The sequence below is a fragment of the Echeneis naucrates genome, chromosome 15 (assembly GCF_900963305.1).
Source record: "Echeneis naucrates chromosome 15, fEcheNa1.1, whole genome shotgun sequence".
Taxonomy (NCBI): domain Eukaryota; kingdom Metazoa; phylum Chordata; class Actinopteri; order Carangiformes; family Echeneidae; genus Echeneis; species Echeneis naucrates.
The window spans coordinates 17,871,506-17,885,740 of NC_042525.1; the positions used below are offsets into that span (position 1 = coordinate 17,871,506).

General features: G+C 39.6%; 1 protein-coding gene across 1 annotated transcript in view; it reads right to left on the reverse strand.

Annotated features, from left to right (window-relative positions):
* Positions 1-14,235, reverse strand: part of nrg3a (neuregulin 3a) — a 357,673-nt gene that overhangs the window by 24,098 nt on the left and 319,340 nt on the right. Inside the window, exon 4 of the mRNA XM_029521625.1 lies at positions 8,538-8,561. Coding sequence (XP_029377485.1) covers positions 8,538-8,561 — 24 coding nt within the window. The remainder of the gene's footprint in view (positions 1-8,537; positions 8,562-14,235) is intronic.

Sequence of the window (14,235 nt, forward strand, 5' to 3'; positions counted from 1 at the left end):
CAAACAGCCATTTTAAATAATCAAACAACCAGTTGCAGTACAACAGCTCTCAGGGGCTTTTTTCTGTGGTATCTGCCTTGCATTGCCTTGATTCTTTCCTGTATAAACGTAATTACCGTTGTGATAGATAAACCAAATAAAACTGGAATAAATTCACCACTCAAAGTCCATTTACAATACACAAACCCCAATTTAAAATTCTCCAGCAACACATGCTATTCTTAGTTACCACACAGCCACACAGTTCATTTTATCAGGTCTACCACATCGAGGAATGGTCCACTAAGCACTGACTGCTCTTGAAATGGATGCCACAAGTAATAGAACTTGAATACACGGAGACAAGAAGAGTTATGGAGTGGACAGACATCATTAGTGGAGAGAAATGGAAACTGTCTTGTTTGCAACAAGTAAATCATAGTTGCCTTCAGATGCGTTAATAGACGATCAATCAAGTTTTATTTAACAAGGCTGAGACCTTGGAAAAGCTGGAAGATGACACAAGGTGCTTTTTAACTGAGGTGATTGAAACAAATTTTTACCGCTGATGGGTTTGAATGGACACTTTAACATGAGAAAACATGGACTTGTTAACCACTGCTCAGAAAACTGTACAATACCACCACAGCACCTCCTGAGATCCAGAGCAACACAACTGCAGCCGTTGCATCTTGCTCAAGGGCACCCTGACAGCAGTCAATGAGGGAGAGTGCTCCTAACTCACCTACGCAACAAGATTTTCAGGCAGATTCCAGGAATTCAAACAAGTGAACACTCAGGACGAGCCGATCGATGTAGCTGCTGATGAAACTGATGATACCCACACAGATACTACATAACATGCATCATACATGCAGCATGTCGTACATCCCTGAATAATCCCATAATCCCTGAAACAACAGATGTTACTGAGTCTATTAGTGAATCGTCAGTCCATCCTTTTCTCTCCTCTGCATCCCTATCGATGACTATGTTGTGTTTGGGGCCAGTGTTGTTTTGATGCTGTTAGTCAGCCTGAGTCATCACATTGGCTCATTGGCTATAATTATATCATTAAAGGAGGGGGGCTGGAGCTTGCACACACTTGAAGTTGGTGGAAGGGGAGGAAGACGGATGGACAGACAAATGAAAAAGGAGGATGAGGGTGAATGAGCTAAGGACGTACAGTTTTTTTTTTTTCTCTTGTTACAAATTCTTATAGAAAAATCAATGATAGGCTCCTGGCTGATAATGACCACTGGTTTAATACTCCTGAAAAAGGTGAAAACGTAAAATATGTAAAAAATGTCACAATGCCTTAGCTTTAAACATGTTCAGTTCCCATATCACAACCAATAGCATGCCTTTTACCTGGTATAATCCTAACATAAGGGAATTTACTAGCTTTTCTACAATGTTTTCAACAACATCTCTCAGTCTTCATCAGTGCTTTGTCGGAAATGTCTTCTTGCTGCTGTCTGTTAGTAACTGAACCTCACACACACAGCATTATTTGTGTGAAAGCAAGTGTAATGAAAAATATGAAATGCACTTGAAAGCATGGGAAAACTGGATTTTGACTGGATGAGTGATTCGACGTTTAAGATGTTAGGTTGGACAAATTTTGAGGCTTATAGGAATCTTTGTAAAGCTGTGTTGTTATAATGGCCGACATCAGTGACGATACTGATCAACGTATTAAAAGAGATGGCATCAGTCGTTTCAGTAGCTCCAAGGCCATTTTTAATGGTCAGGACAAAACAAACCAAACCACCATCATTTTTGTGCCAAATATCAGCAAGTCTTAGTAATGCTTAGTTAGAAGAGAAGAAGATTTTAGTTTGTGCACACAGGAGGCAATTGAATGAATGCACACATGCATAAATGATGCATTTGTGTTAGTTAATTGAGCCGGCCTGTATCAGTGGTGTTCTCTGTGAGGAGAAAGTCTTTGAAAAAATGGTTGGAAGAGTGTACAGTCAAGACAAAGGTTTTAGATAGAAAGTGGAATTTTGTGCAATAAGGGGAAAAAATATTTCACGTGCTGTTACAGTTGACTGAGGTAGAAATGATGCCACATTAATACACCGCTTCAAAAGGATTTATTTCTATCATGTAGGACTTGATTGAACCCCGGAATGTGGATTGAAAGAAAAAAAAAAGTCTGTCCTGCAACACACTATAATTGCACATGCATAAAGATATTGAGGTCTGTATTAGGGACACAAAAGTAACACTAAATAGTTTCTCCCTTTCCTTTTAAGAAACCTCTGCTCTTGTTGGCATCACACTTCAAAGTGAGTCATTGGATTCACATCTAGAGAGTACAGAGGCCAACGTTCATCTGAGGTCAGTGTCTTGTTCTCAGAAATAGTTTGACATGACTTCAGAACGGCTCTATTAAGAATGAATAAACAGAAGTTTACTACACTAGAGTGACAGGACAAAACTTCTGTTTACCGTCTTGCTTATCTTTCACCGTGCCTGGTGTGAGTTCGACCCCTTTGTTGCAAGTAGTAGTGTACAGCTTCACTCTGACCCCTCCACCTTCTGCACACACAAGAACATGTGAATAACTCACTCAAAGTGAATAAAGCATGCTGCTGCTGCAGAGAGGGAAACCATGTTCATGCTCCATCTATTTTGCCGTGAAGTCACGTCTTCTATTTCCTTCAACATCAAATCTCCAGTTTTGCACTGCACAGCACTGCTGGTTTCTTATTTACTAGCCACATTAATCTAAAATATTAATAATTACTTTCCATAAAGGTCGTGGCAGTAGGTTTGGTCTGACAACTGGGTATTACTTAAAAGGTATTACTGCTTGGTGGCGGGGGTGGAGGGCAGCTTTAATTGCCTTTATAACAGAAGACTGTTTTGTATTCACTCAGAAAAACAGGAGTTTTACGTTTGTGTCAGGCTATTGAGCAAATGAAAATTCAAGCGTTGAAGGCAAAGTGGGCTGGCTGTACTGTAATTTAGATACATTCATTCTACTGTGCTTCAGTACAATCTTTGAGTGACTTAGCTGAAATATTTCAGTATATTTTGTTTAGAATTTACCACATTTTTTTTTTTTTTTTTTGCTTAAGTTTGACAAGAAGACACTGTTGGGAAAGTAATACTTCAGTTTTTCATTATGCTTGACCCTCTTATCAAATACAAATTACAAATTGGCATCTTGAAGACTTTTTTTTGTTTATTTGTTTGTTTTAAACAGCACCTACAAATGGAGGTGGGAGTGACTGTTTGCTCAGTGAATTTGAAACAGGGCCCATATTCTATACAATATAATGTAATATTCACACACAGATGCTAAGACCTAGACATAAACAGAGTTGAGTTAAGTCTGTCGACAGCCTGAAGTAGCACTTTGACTGCCTGTCTCTCAGGTATGCTGACTCTGGACCCTAGTGGGAGCACTCATATCGGCACTTGGCAGTGCTCTAGCACAACTACCTCGATCATTATCAGCTTCCTCTATGGAAGAATTTGTGATCTCAACCCTCATCCTAAAAATTTTGCCAAGTTAGGGCTAACATTCTGACATTATTTTGCTTATTTTGTTTCATTTAAAAAAACAGTTGAGGGAATGTCAGAAATAATTTTTAAAATGTCACCTGGGCAATTTTATGATGTGTGAGCTCTATTCCTTATTTTGAGAGCCAGGTTTGTCATTCAAGGATTTTAAGCTAATGCTTTGGATGTGTCAATGTGCAATGTGACACTGTTGTTGACAACCAGAAACAGTGTCAAGTTGTATATCAGATATTAAGTTAAGTTTGATTAAAGTTTTTTTTTTTTTTTGCATTTGTACAATTGTGAAATTAACAGTAGATCCTTTTTGGGGAGCAGTAAAGTAGAATATTTAGTGGCAGGATGCTGGAGTTAATTCAAGGTGAGTTTTCACTGACAGCTTAGTAAACTAGCTATCTAACTACTGCATAAGCCAAGGATAGGTTGAATCTTAATCACAGCTAAGCATATTTTTACGTCAATATGGTTTCAACTTTTGTTCAGATGCACAGCCTTCATCAACCTGAGGCATAGCTCATTCTTGCTCGCAAATAACCCCCCTCCCCAAGAAAAAGACTGAGTCAGATTCCTGTTTGAAACGCATCTGTCCTGGAAATTCAGATTCACAAACGGCCTCATTATGGTTTTTCATGCCTAAGGTTCATTTCCATGATCTTACGCATCGATACTTAAATCAAAAGTTCATCCATCATTCAGTAGGATTTTATGCAAGCATATCAGAAATGTACAGGCAGCTCCTGAGACCATAATACAATAAGCTTTTCATGCCAAATTCTTTGTTATTATCCTTTAGACTCTGGGACCTCCCAGAAACAGATAAGACTGAAAAACAATAAAGTAGATGTCCATCTTTTTAAGATGATTTTTATATATGTGTATGGATTAAGAAAGTTTCTGCTTAGTTCATGATATGATATGAGGGCTACTATATATTTTGTATTATTTGGAGTGTCATCTTTAACACCTCATCATGTTTGTCTTGCATTCAATTTTATTATTTAGATTTTTTTTAATCAAGCTTCCCTTGTTTCCTCTATCATGTCTTATGTGGCCCCACGAAACACTCCAAAACACTCCTAAAACTCTGAGACCAGCATTAGCGGTCCTGGGTCTATAGAATCTCCCCCTCTGCGACGAGACCATCTAAGATTGAATGGAAAGCATTAATGTGAGGAATTACAAAACAAGTGCAGGGAGAGATCAGACAGACAGACAGGATCTGCAGTGACCGCCTTGCAGCCATGAGCGTTAAACTCTTCATGTGTGGAGTGCAGACTGCTGAGGGAGGAGAAAAACCTTATTTTTGCAGGTGTGCTCTACGAGAGTAAGCATGCTCTCTTGGCTGGTCACGGCCCTTTCCACTTTTACTCAGATGGCTTTATTCCACCATTTACATACCGAATATATTAAGTTGACCGGAGCTATTGCTTTTCTTTTCTTACAAAGTCTCTCTTATCTTATATGAATCAAATATATCCTCATACTATTATACTTTTTTCTTTCTTGGTATCGGTCCTTGTTCTTTGTCCTCCTCCCCTGTGTTCAGCCTGCCTTCATAGTTCATACTATACCTCCAGGTTTCTCCAGGTAATTGCAGGACTGCCAAGGGGAAAGAAACTTCAGAGTCTATTTTCCTCTAGGTTTTGGGCACTGAGAATTGTCTTTTTGTTCCTACAGTTTGACTGTTCTTTGACCTCTCCCAGAAAATTGCAACATGTGCTGTTTGTACTTGATATGTCATATAAATATATTTCTTAAAAAATCTGCTGTCCTTCAAAGCAGGTAATTAAGTGGTTTTAGCACAAACGTCAGAGAAAAGGCATTGCTAACTCTCTCTAGGTTTGTCAAAAACAGACCTTGACAAATAATTCTACCAGATATACACCTGCTATGCTTTGTTTGCACAGGAACTGATGTCATTTCTCAAGTGACAATGCCACTGCATTTGAAAAAAACTTGTATTTATACAGCTACAGAGATTGAAAGTGCATTCAGGGAGAATTGGGAGGCTGTTTGATTGATGATACCAGAGGCTGCTTCTAACCTCCTTCTTATTTCTTCTTCTTTATCCACTTATCCGCACTTTAGGAAAACCGAATTACACAAATCCCAGCAGCTCCTGTGACAGTTGTCAACATATACCGTATGTATGCATACACATAAGCACCTTGCTTCATTCATCTTTGCTCAAACAACCTTCTCTTGGTGCAAATGCACCTTAAACCCTCTAGAGAGAGAATGAAAATCACTGCGACTTAAAATCCATTCAGCCTCAGAAATCACTGCATGTAACACTTCGTGCTCCGGCATTGATATACGACCAGGTATAACATCTTCTACTCAGAGCTCAGTGAGCTCTTATAGGATATAGGAAATATTGATGACCACATGACTGACTGACTAGACACTAGGAAATATTCTACACTTTTTGCTAAGCAATATAAAACATTTATAAAGGAGAAGTCAGGAAGTCAGGATCTAAGAGCTCTTGAATATATTATCTGTTTAATAAAACCCTGGGTGTGTGATATCCTGGGTGGAGAGAGCTCAACCTTCAGACGCTTCTAATTTCAACCCCAGAAACCAACTCTGCTGTAGGGGGGAGGATCATTGTATAGCTATTCAAGACTGTGAGCTGTCCATGGAAAATAACTTTACTGGGATTAGACTGACTATTTTATTTAAACCCTAATATCAGGCTAGTTTTTGCACAGCATGCCTCCATATCCATTAGGTAACCCTGTATGGTCTAAGGCTCTAAGCGGTCAGGCTTAGTCTACTTTTATGATGCCTAATGTTCAGTTATTGTCAACACTGTTACAGCGTTGTTAATCCAATTATATTGTTTAGTATTGTGCTCATTGCTAGGGGTGGTGTCCTGCTGGGCTGTTCAGAGTTTATACAAATACCCCCCCCCCCCCCCCTCTAATCCACCAAACTCAATAACAGATATAACTGAGCTTATACATTTCAGGCAATTTTATAATAAAAAATATTCTGGGTTTTGCGAAGATTAATGTTGTGTAGAATGCAAGATGAATAGCACTTTGTGTTGAGATAAAACCAAAAATCATCAGAAGAAAACAACAGAACAACAGTGGATCAAAGTTCGTACAGAAAGTTAGTCTCTCTGCGTGATGATGTCATTATTACCAATAGCAATGACCAAAACTATCAAAATAAGTTGCACTGAACCTTAATTACTACCATTTTCTCAGTAAAAATGCATCACACATGCATCAGCTGTTTAATTAACACTTCTGGATCAGTGGCTCACTCCTCAGCTGATTGGTTGTTACACCTCTGCTGTTACCCTCACGCCAAAGCCAGTTTCCACCTCAGCCTTCTGCTGAATACTTATATTTGGCTACCCCAAATTTATTGAGTTAATGAAGATCAAGTCTTCAATGAAGATGAATTACTATCACTGACACCATAACTATTTGCTATAAATGGTCATTACATTGATGGAAATGACATCGGCATGTGGGTGGCAAGCTTCCTCCCACTGCATCAAGGGTTGGAAACAACAATTTAAACTGTTCACATGCTCATCGATGATTTTTGTTTATACCTAAATTATTGGCTCTCAGAAGGAAGGCTTGTGTTTTTTTTTATCTTTTTTTATTTTTATTTATAGTCTTCTATTGTGAACAATAGATACTTACTTAAATATGCCGTGTATGTAATGTATTACTCTGTAATAGAAGACATTTAGTCAATCAGGATTTGAATCCCTCAACTTTCTTTTTTTCTTAGGAAAGTATGGGACATGCTTATCTATCTGTATTGTGGTTAACACAGTGCTGGGGAAGTCATTGGAAGGGCTACAGATATTAGCTAGGCAAAGAAAATGTGGCATCCAGAACAATGTTGCAGAGGAATAGAACCTCACACTGAATATAAATGTGAAAACCTGCAAGTTAGCTGTGTGGAAAATATCATCTGTCATTGCCAATTTTGTATAGTCTCAGCAAGTTTTCCTGAAGAAAGCTTTTGCTCCTCTGACTGCAGATGCAGCAGTGGTGGGGCAGAAGAAGAAGCATGACACTGCTTGTTCCTATGAAACTTCTCTTTGAGAATAAAGATGCAGAAGTGTCAAAAACCAGGGGGAGGCCATTTTCTGAGATGATCCATTGCTTTTCCAACCTGTCCATGTGGACAGGCTCCAAATGATCCTAGCTGAGAGAGTGAGGGGCAGTGGTTGACAACAAGCTTCCATGTCGTTAACTAGTGCTCCTCAGCTGTGATACCTGACACGGGGCCTGCGAGGAGTGCCAAAAAACAGGGGGACAGGAGCTTGGCAGCGACAAGAGTGAACCGCTGGCATCCACCCTGCATAGGCTTGCAGACATGTGCGTGGAAAAACACACATACACACACACACACACACACACAAAAAAAAACAGCACACAATCAGTGCGAGAATCTCCTCTAACTCATATAAGGAGCAGCTAAGGACTTTGGGAACACACTCTTGAAGATGTGCCATGCGTGTGCACATAGGCACACACAAGCTAATGAGGAAACAGTGCCAACATCATAAAAACTCCCTCGCTGTACCCAGCCTGGCTCTCTGCTCTCACTGTTTCCAAGGAGACTGCAGCACATTTGTATTCTGAGGGGACACTTCATAAGCAATTGTGAAAGAAATAAAGAGAGCAAGAGAAAGAATGAAAGAAAGAAAACAGGAAGACAGATAGGCTGCAGAAAGCAAAGATATATAAATCCACATGTTTGGGGAGAGTGAAGAGATAAGGACAATAGCTAATATTTAAAAGGCATACAGCATGTGCAGAGGAAGAGGCTATGGATATTTTTGAATAGATGAATGGTGGCTTTGTTGTTGTCATTTCAAATGATAGAGTAAACCCATATGTGAATAGACATGTCCATGTGTGCCATCTCTATGGGTATCATGAAGGATGACTGTACTGTATGCAGGGCTGAGCAGTCGAAAAGCCCTGCCATGTTTACAGTCGTGATTCATGCGGATGCAAGAAAAAGAAAAGCTTCCTTACCCATAAACTCGATGCCCAAGTGATCTGTTGTTTCAGGCGGCAGGAGAGGGGAAATATGAGGGGGAAGGAAAGAAAAGAGACAGAGAAAGAAAGAAAGACAATTATCAACAGTGTGTGTTAGCATTGTGTCACAACATCATCCCCTAAGATCATCCCTGACTTGTTCTTTTGTGCAAGCTGCTGTATTTGTACTTTATCCGTTGTCATGTAGAGTCACAATGCCTGCCAGTGATGTCAGAGGAATTGTGACACGTTATCATGTGTTAGTGGAGACCCTCAATGACACTGATGGACTCCCCAACCCTGCCTCTTACCTTGACCTTAACCTAACCTTAAAGAACCCTGAGCTGTTCTTGGTAGCTTCTTCATATGAGAAAAGTTGTCATCTCCTGCTCAAAAGTGCAACTCAAGAACAGGAAATATTGGAATCAGGAACCGATTTAACAATTTGTGTTTCTTTGTTTGTGTCCCCAGGTTGCTGCCAGTCCCATTTGATCAAACCATACCCACAGACTAAATGTTACAGCGAAATATACTTCAGTGCTTCGCAGATTTAGCATTGCAACACAACACTCTGAACACAAACATAGAGGTGTAGAGGCACACACACATATAAGCCGATAGAGCTGAACAAACACCACAGTGGCCTGTGAAGCCCCGATCTCAGAACAACATAATGCAATAGTGTGCATTCTGCTGTGGAAAACATATCAGCGATACACAAAGTCTGAGGTAATTCTGTTTATTCATTATTTAATCCATTTCCGAGCACAATATACTGAAGTCGAAAATGACTGCGAGATGTTTGCTTTTAAAAGTAGCATCCATCACAAGCAAAACGGACCATGGTATTTTTTAAAAAGCAGAGGTAGATCAAGATTTTTACTTTGCTATTTTATTTTTGAGGATTTAGTATGGTCACACAACATGAGGCGTTTTATGACCACCAGCTTTTCTTAGTGTTGCGTAACCGTAAGAATTTTCTGTCAGCAGTATAAGTTTGCAGGAGATTCTGGAGAGGACTGTATATAGAACGAGAAATATCCCCGTTCTCTGACTGTTAGGAAATAATCTGGAGGTAGTGCTGATGTCTGTGGTGTCACTGCTGGCTTTTCCTGCACTGACAGTGACTTTATCGCCTGAGTGGCCCTGCCCTACATTTTTAAACGGGTGAGCTGGTCTTTTTAACATGAAATGCCCCATCCAATCTGCCCCTAATCTTATCAGCCAATGTTGGGACAGATGTAAGCAGATCATTTTTCACTTTGCCATTGGCTCACAGACCTCTTTCCACTGCCTCCTCGATTCCTCCCTTTGATGTAGGACAGGAGAAGATGAACAGGATAAACGATAGTGTCAGAACAATCCACTGTGCATTTCAGCCAAATATTTCCCAACCCTTGACCATACATTTGGACCACACACCTCCAAGAGAGTCAACCCTGCTGTATATTTATAACAACAGAATACACTGGATGAGATAAGGAGCAAGGGCAGGTACAGAGTTGGGTGAGTTAAATGAAAAGATTGAGGCATCAATAATTCACCACAACACTTTAAACAATGAGAAAAAAAAGATTTGAATTTTAATAAAAGACTTTAGGGCTAGAAAACAGAACACACTGTCTGATGCTGGAAAAGCTCATTATAAATAGAAAACAACTTTGATTGAAAGCCTGGGCAGAATTCTCAAAGTGGACCTTGATTTAAGAAAATGCTAATGTATGAATCGTCAACTAATCCTTGGCACATTTGCCAGAACATGCTCTGTACATCTGCCAGGATTTTTATTTGTTCTATTTGCAAGCTGATGAAACTAGTGAGACAACACCATTTTGACTCTTTACACCTGTATGGAACAGATGTACTAGATGCAATTTTTTGTGCTAAAATGCAATGTTGTTTTTTTTCTTTACCCAGTAGTGTGTTGTATTTTTTATTATTTTATTTACTTCTTTCTTACAGTTTAGGTTTAGGTAACAAAGCGTCTTGCTTAGATGTTGGAGAAGGTGAAGATGTGGGCTTCTTCCATTTCTCTGATTGAAATGGCCCAAGAGGGCCTACAACCTTGGTGTCAACATCTTCAGTGGGATTCACTCCCAGCGAAAATAACCTCATTGACTATACCCTTGGATGCAAATATCATCTTCTTCTTTTATATACATATACAGTACAGGCCAAAAGTTTGGACACACCTTCTCATTCAAATGAATGAGAAGGTGTGTCCAAACTTTTGGTCTGTACTGTATAATAGTTGTCCTTTGTCTCTATTTTCCATTCAGGAGACAGTTTCATTCAGAGTACTTAATAACTTCATACTGGCATCTATATATTTCAAGACTGGGTGACCTCAATGGCATCCATAGAGACAAAAGGAAATGACAGTGTGATCTGTCCTTTGAAACTCTGCAATTTTGCAGCCCTGTGGCTAGAGCTATAAGCGGTTCCGCTGCCAGGGTTAGAAACTCAATTTCCCATGGAGCTCAATGAGTAGAGCCTAGCACTAAAGCTGCCAAGGTTAGGGATTTCATTTTGTGTGTTGCTTGGTGGGTAGAGCATATATCAGCACCAGAGCTGTCAGGATATTCAGTTCCCATCTGGGCCACCCATTCTCAAGATGTATGTGCTTCTGCTACTGTAAACCACTTTAGATGGAAGGACCCCCAGAGTGTCATATGTTAAATATGCTCAGTGGAAACTGATGGCCTTCTAGTCACCAGATGGTCATTGCGTAACAATGAAGGTACCACGTCTGAATCCAAAACAGTCTGTTGACTTTACACAAAATTGTAGATAGGTTTTCTCAAAAATGACATTTTTTTCCTATCTGAGAGATTGAAAGACGCAAAATGAGGAAAGTAGATTTCCGGCTCAGAGATGGTGCAGAAAAACGAGAGGTCAAGACCAGAGATGGTTATAAGCCTTTTCCTCTGCTATCTGGGGCTGAAATCCAGATTCATAGCAAAAATATGTACAGTAGCACCATTTCAAGTTCAACAGTGGAGGGAAAAGTGTTCAGATAATTACATTTTATCAGTGCAAAAGGAAAAGAGTCACATAATAACAAAGAAGCTTCAGTAAGAACAACCAGGAGTTTGTCGGGAATACACAAGATGGACAAACACATTGGAACAATCCGAATCTAAAATTTTGTAAATCTTTGTCTTTGGTGTTTTGGATTAACAATATTGAATTGTGGATTTGGTTGTTTGACTTGATAACCTTAATTTCTCTAATTTGTGACTACAGTACAATCTAAAAGTTTGGACACACTTTCCTATTCATTTGAATGAGAAGGTGTGTCCAAACCTTTGGCCTGCACTGTATTAGAAAGTCATGTATCACTCCACAGTGATAGATGGCTACAATATAACTTCTTTGAGCTGGCACTGATCTGAATCTATTACAAGTCACACACGGACTATAGCTAAATACGTCACACAACCTTACAAAGCATAACACTTAACTAAAGTTAAGTAGCTTTTTTTCAGTGCTGTAACTTGAGGAAGTAAAGCAAACAAATGCATACATTTTACAATATCATTAAAGGTCATTCACTTAGAATTAAATACAACCAACTCCATATAACCTCAATTATGAATGTGCTGATGAAATGAGAGTACAATCATATAAGGAATGCTCTACAGTCTATGCCTGCTGTTTGTGAAAATTGAACCCAACATAAATGGTCTTTAAAGCCCGTTGAAATGTCCTGGAAAGAGCTAATCATTTTAATTTGCAATCTACTTGGCAAATAAACCGCACGGCATACAGTGACTCAAATAAAGAAAATAAAACAAGTAAAGCAGTGTAGAATGTTAAATGAAAGTACAGACGAGGCATTTTGCCTGTGTGTGTGCTTGCAGCAGCATGAAAGAGGAGGCAGGCGTGGGTGGCAGGGAGTCTGTGGGAGAGCCGCCCTACTTCTTCTCCCTGCAGACCACCACATGGTTTATGAGAATGAGTGTCATATCAGTGTGTGTGTGTGTGTGTGTGTGTGTGTTGTTCTTGCCTACATCCACCTCTTGAGTAGCTGACCTCGAATGGGACATGCTGCTGATTTATAAACCACATGTGCATGCACCGCATTTTTCTCTGAAAATATAATCATGAAATTAGTGATGATGACATAACATGATGCCTCAGAAGAGTTTACAGTAGCCCTCATGTCCTTTACGCATTGGTTTTATGTGATTCAGGAATTATCTAAATTACATGGTGAATCTCATAAAATCCTGATAACCAATCAGTTCTTCAGGCCTAATCCTGAGGAAAAGAGCTCATGCAAAGATGGACACATGCAGGAAGTGTCTTTCATGCCAGACGGAAACATGGATGTGGGAAGCGAAGGAAGCTGTGTGTCTGTTCTTTTCCCGTACGCAGTGGCCATGACTGCTGTATTTATTGAAAAAAAAAAAAGGAAAAGAAATAGAAATGTAATCGAACTGAATAAAAGCGATAAAATGCCCTGTGACTGTACCAAAGTCAGCAACACAACTGCTTACGCAATTTTCATTGACAGACTGAGGCTGAGGGACTGCCTTATATGAATTTAGTTGTTGTTGCGTCTTTGTTTGTGTCAAACATGCAACTGCCCTGCTAATATTGAAACAGTTCTCGAGAGGCTAGAGGCTGCCTGCCAGTGTATAAAGTGTATACCAGAGGCAGGTGTATATACCAAACCTTTGTTGATATGGTATCATTAAAAACATATGATCAAGGTTGTTGTCATAAATTTGGGATTCCATGGCCTTGTTGCCATGGTAACAATGATAAACAGCGTTAAGGTTGTGAAACGGTCATGGATGACAGTGATATAACTGATTATTGGTTTCATATGGAAAACAAACAGTTGCTTCTCATGTCAAAATCCTTGCTTCTGCTGACCCCTCAACCTTCTCTTGCTGCAGATTTTGTGTTTTGTGACAGTCCCCTATCTAAGAATCCTTTGATGGTGACAGATCTGATAAGTGTGTCAGATTTTTCTCAAATATGTCCCTCTTGTCCTGGACTACGAAGGCTCCAGGTAGAACCTTTGCAGTCCAGCCTATCCCAAGATTGTACAAGATTGACAGTAATTAAACTACTGACGAACAAGGTCAAGAAGACCAACATGGCTGGAGTAATACACTTTAACATTTACGTCTCAGCTCAGCTGATCAGCAATCAGTACGTGTCAGAAAGTAGTCAAGATCATAGGGTTGGAAGGTTAAATATAGCCTGAGAGGTTTCACTATTCTAATCTAACAAGCATCATCTCAGCTTCAGGCAGTCGTGAGCTGCAACTGATGCAACTAATTCCTTTTTACAAACGCTCCTATGCTACCTTTGTTTTATACAGCTAACATGTGAGTGTTCATTCCCTCAAGTACACTGCATTACACACAAACACACACTACCATCATCTTTTCTTACTTTCTTCTGTCGGATTAGAAATTAATTATTCCGCAGATGGGAATGAGGGAGTGATTGCATCATGTTCACATCTCAGGCTGACTAATAGCTTCGCTCTCCATGTGTGCCGAACAGCATATACGCAACGTGATATTTCCAATTAGTGCTCGGCATACTTAAGTGAGTGGCAAATAAATTGATATTTTGTCAGATGGCTAAACTGAAGGAGTAGAAGGAAACTAAATGATGGCACAGTGATGTCCACTGCAAAGCCTTGATGAATTTCAATGTGGATAAGTCACAC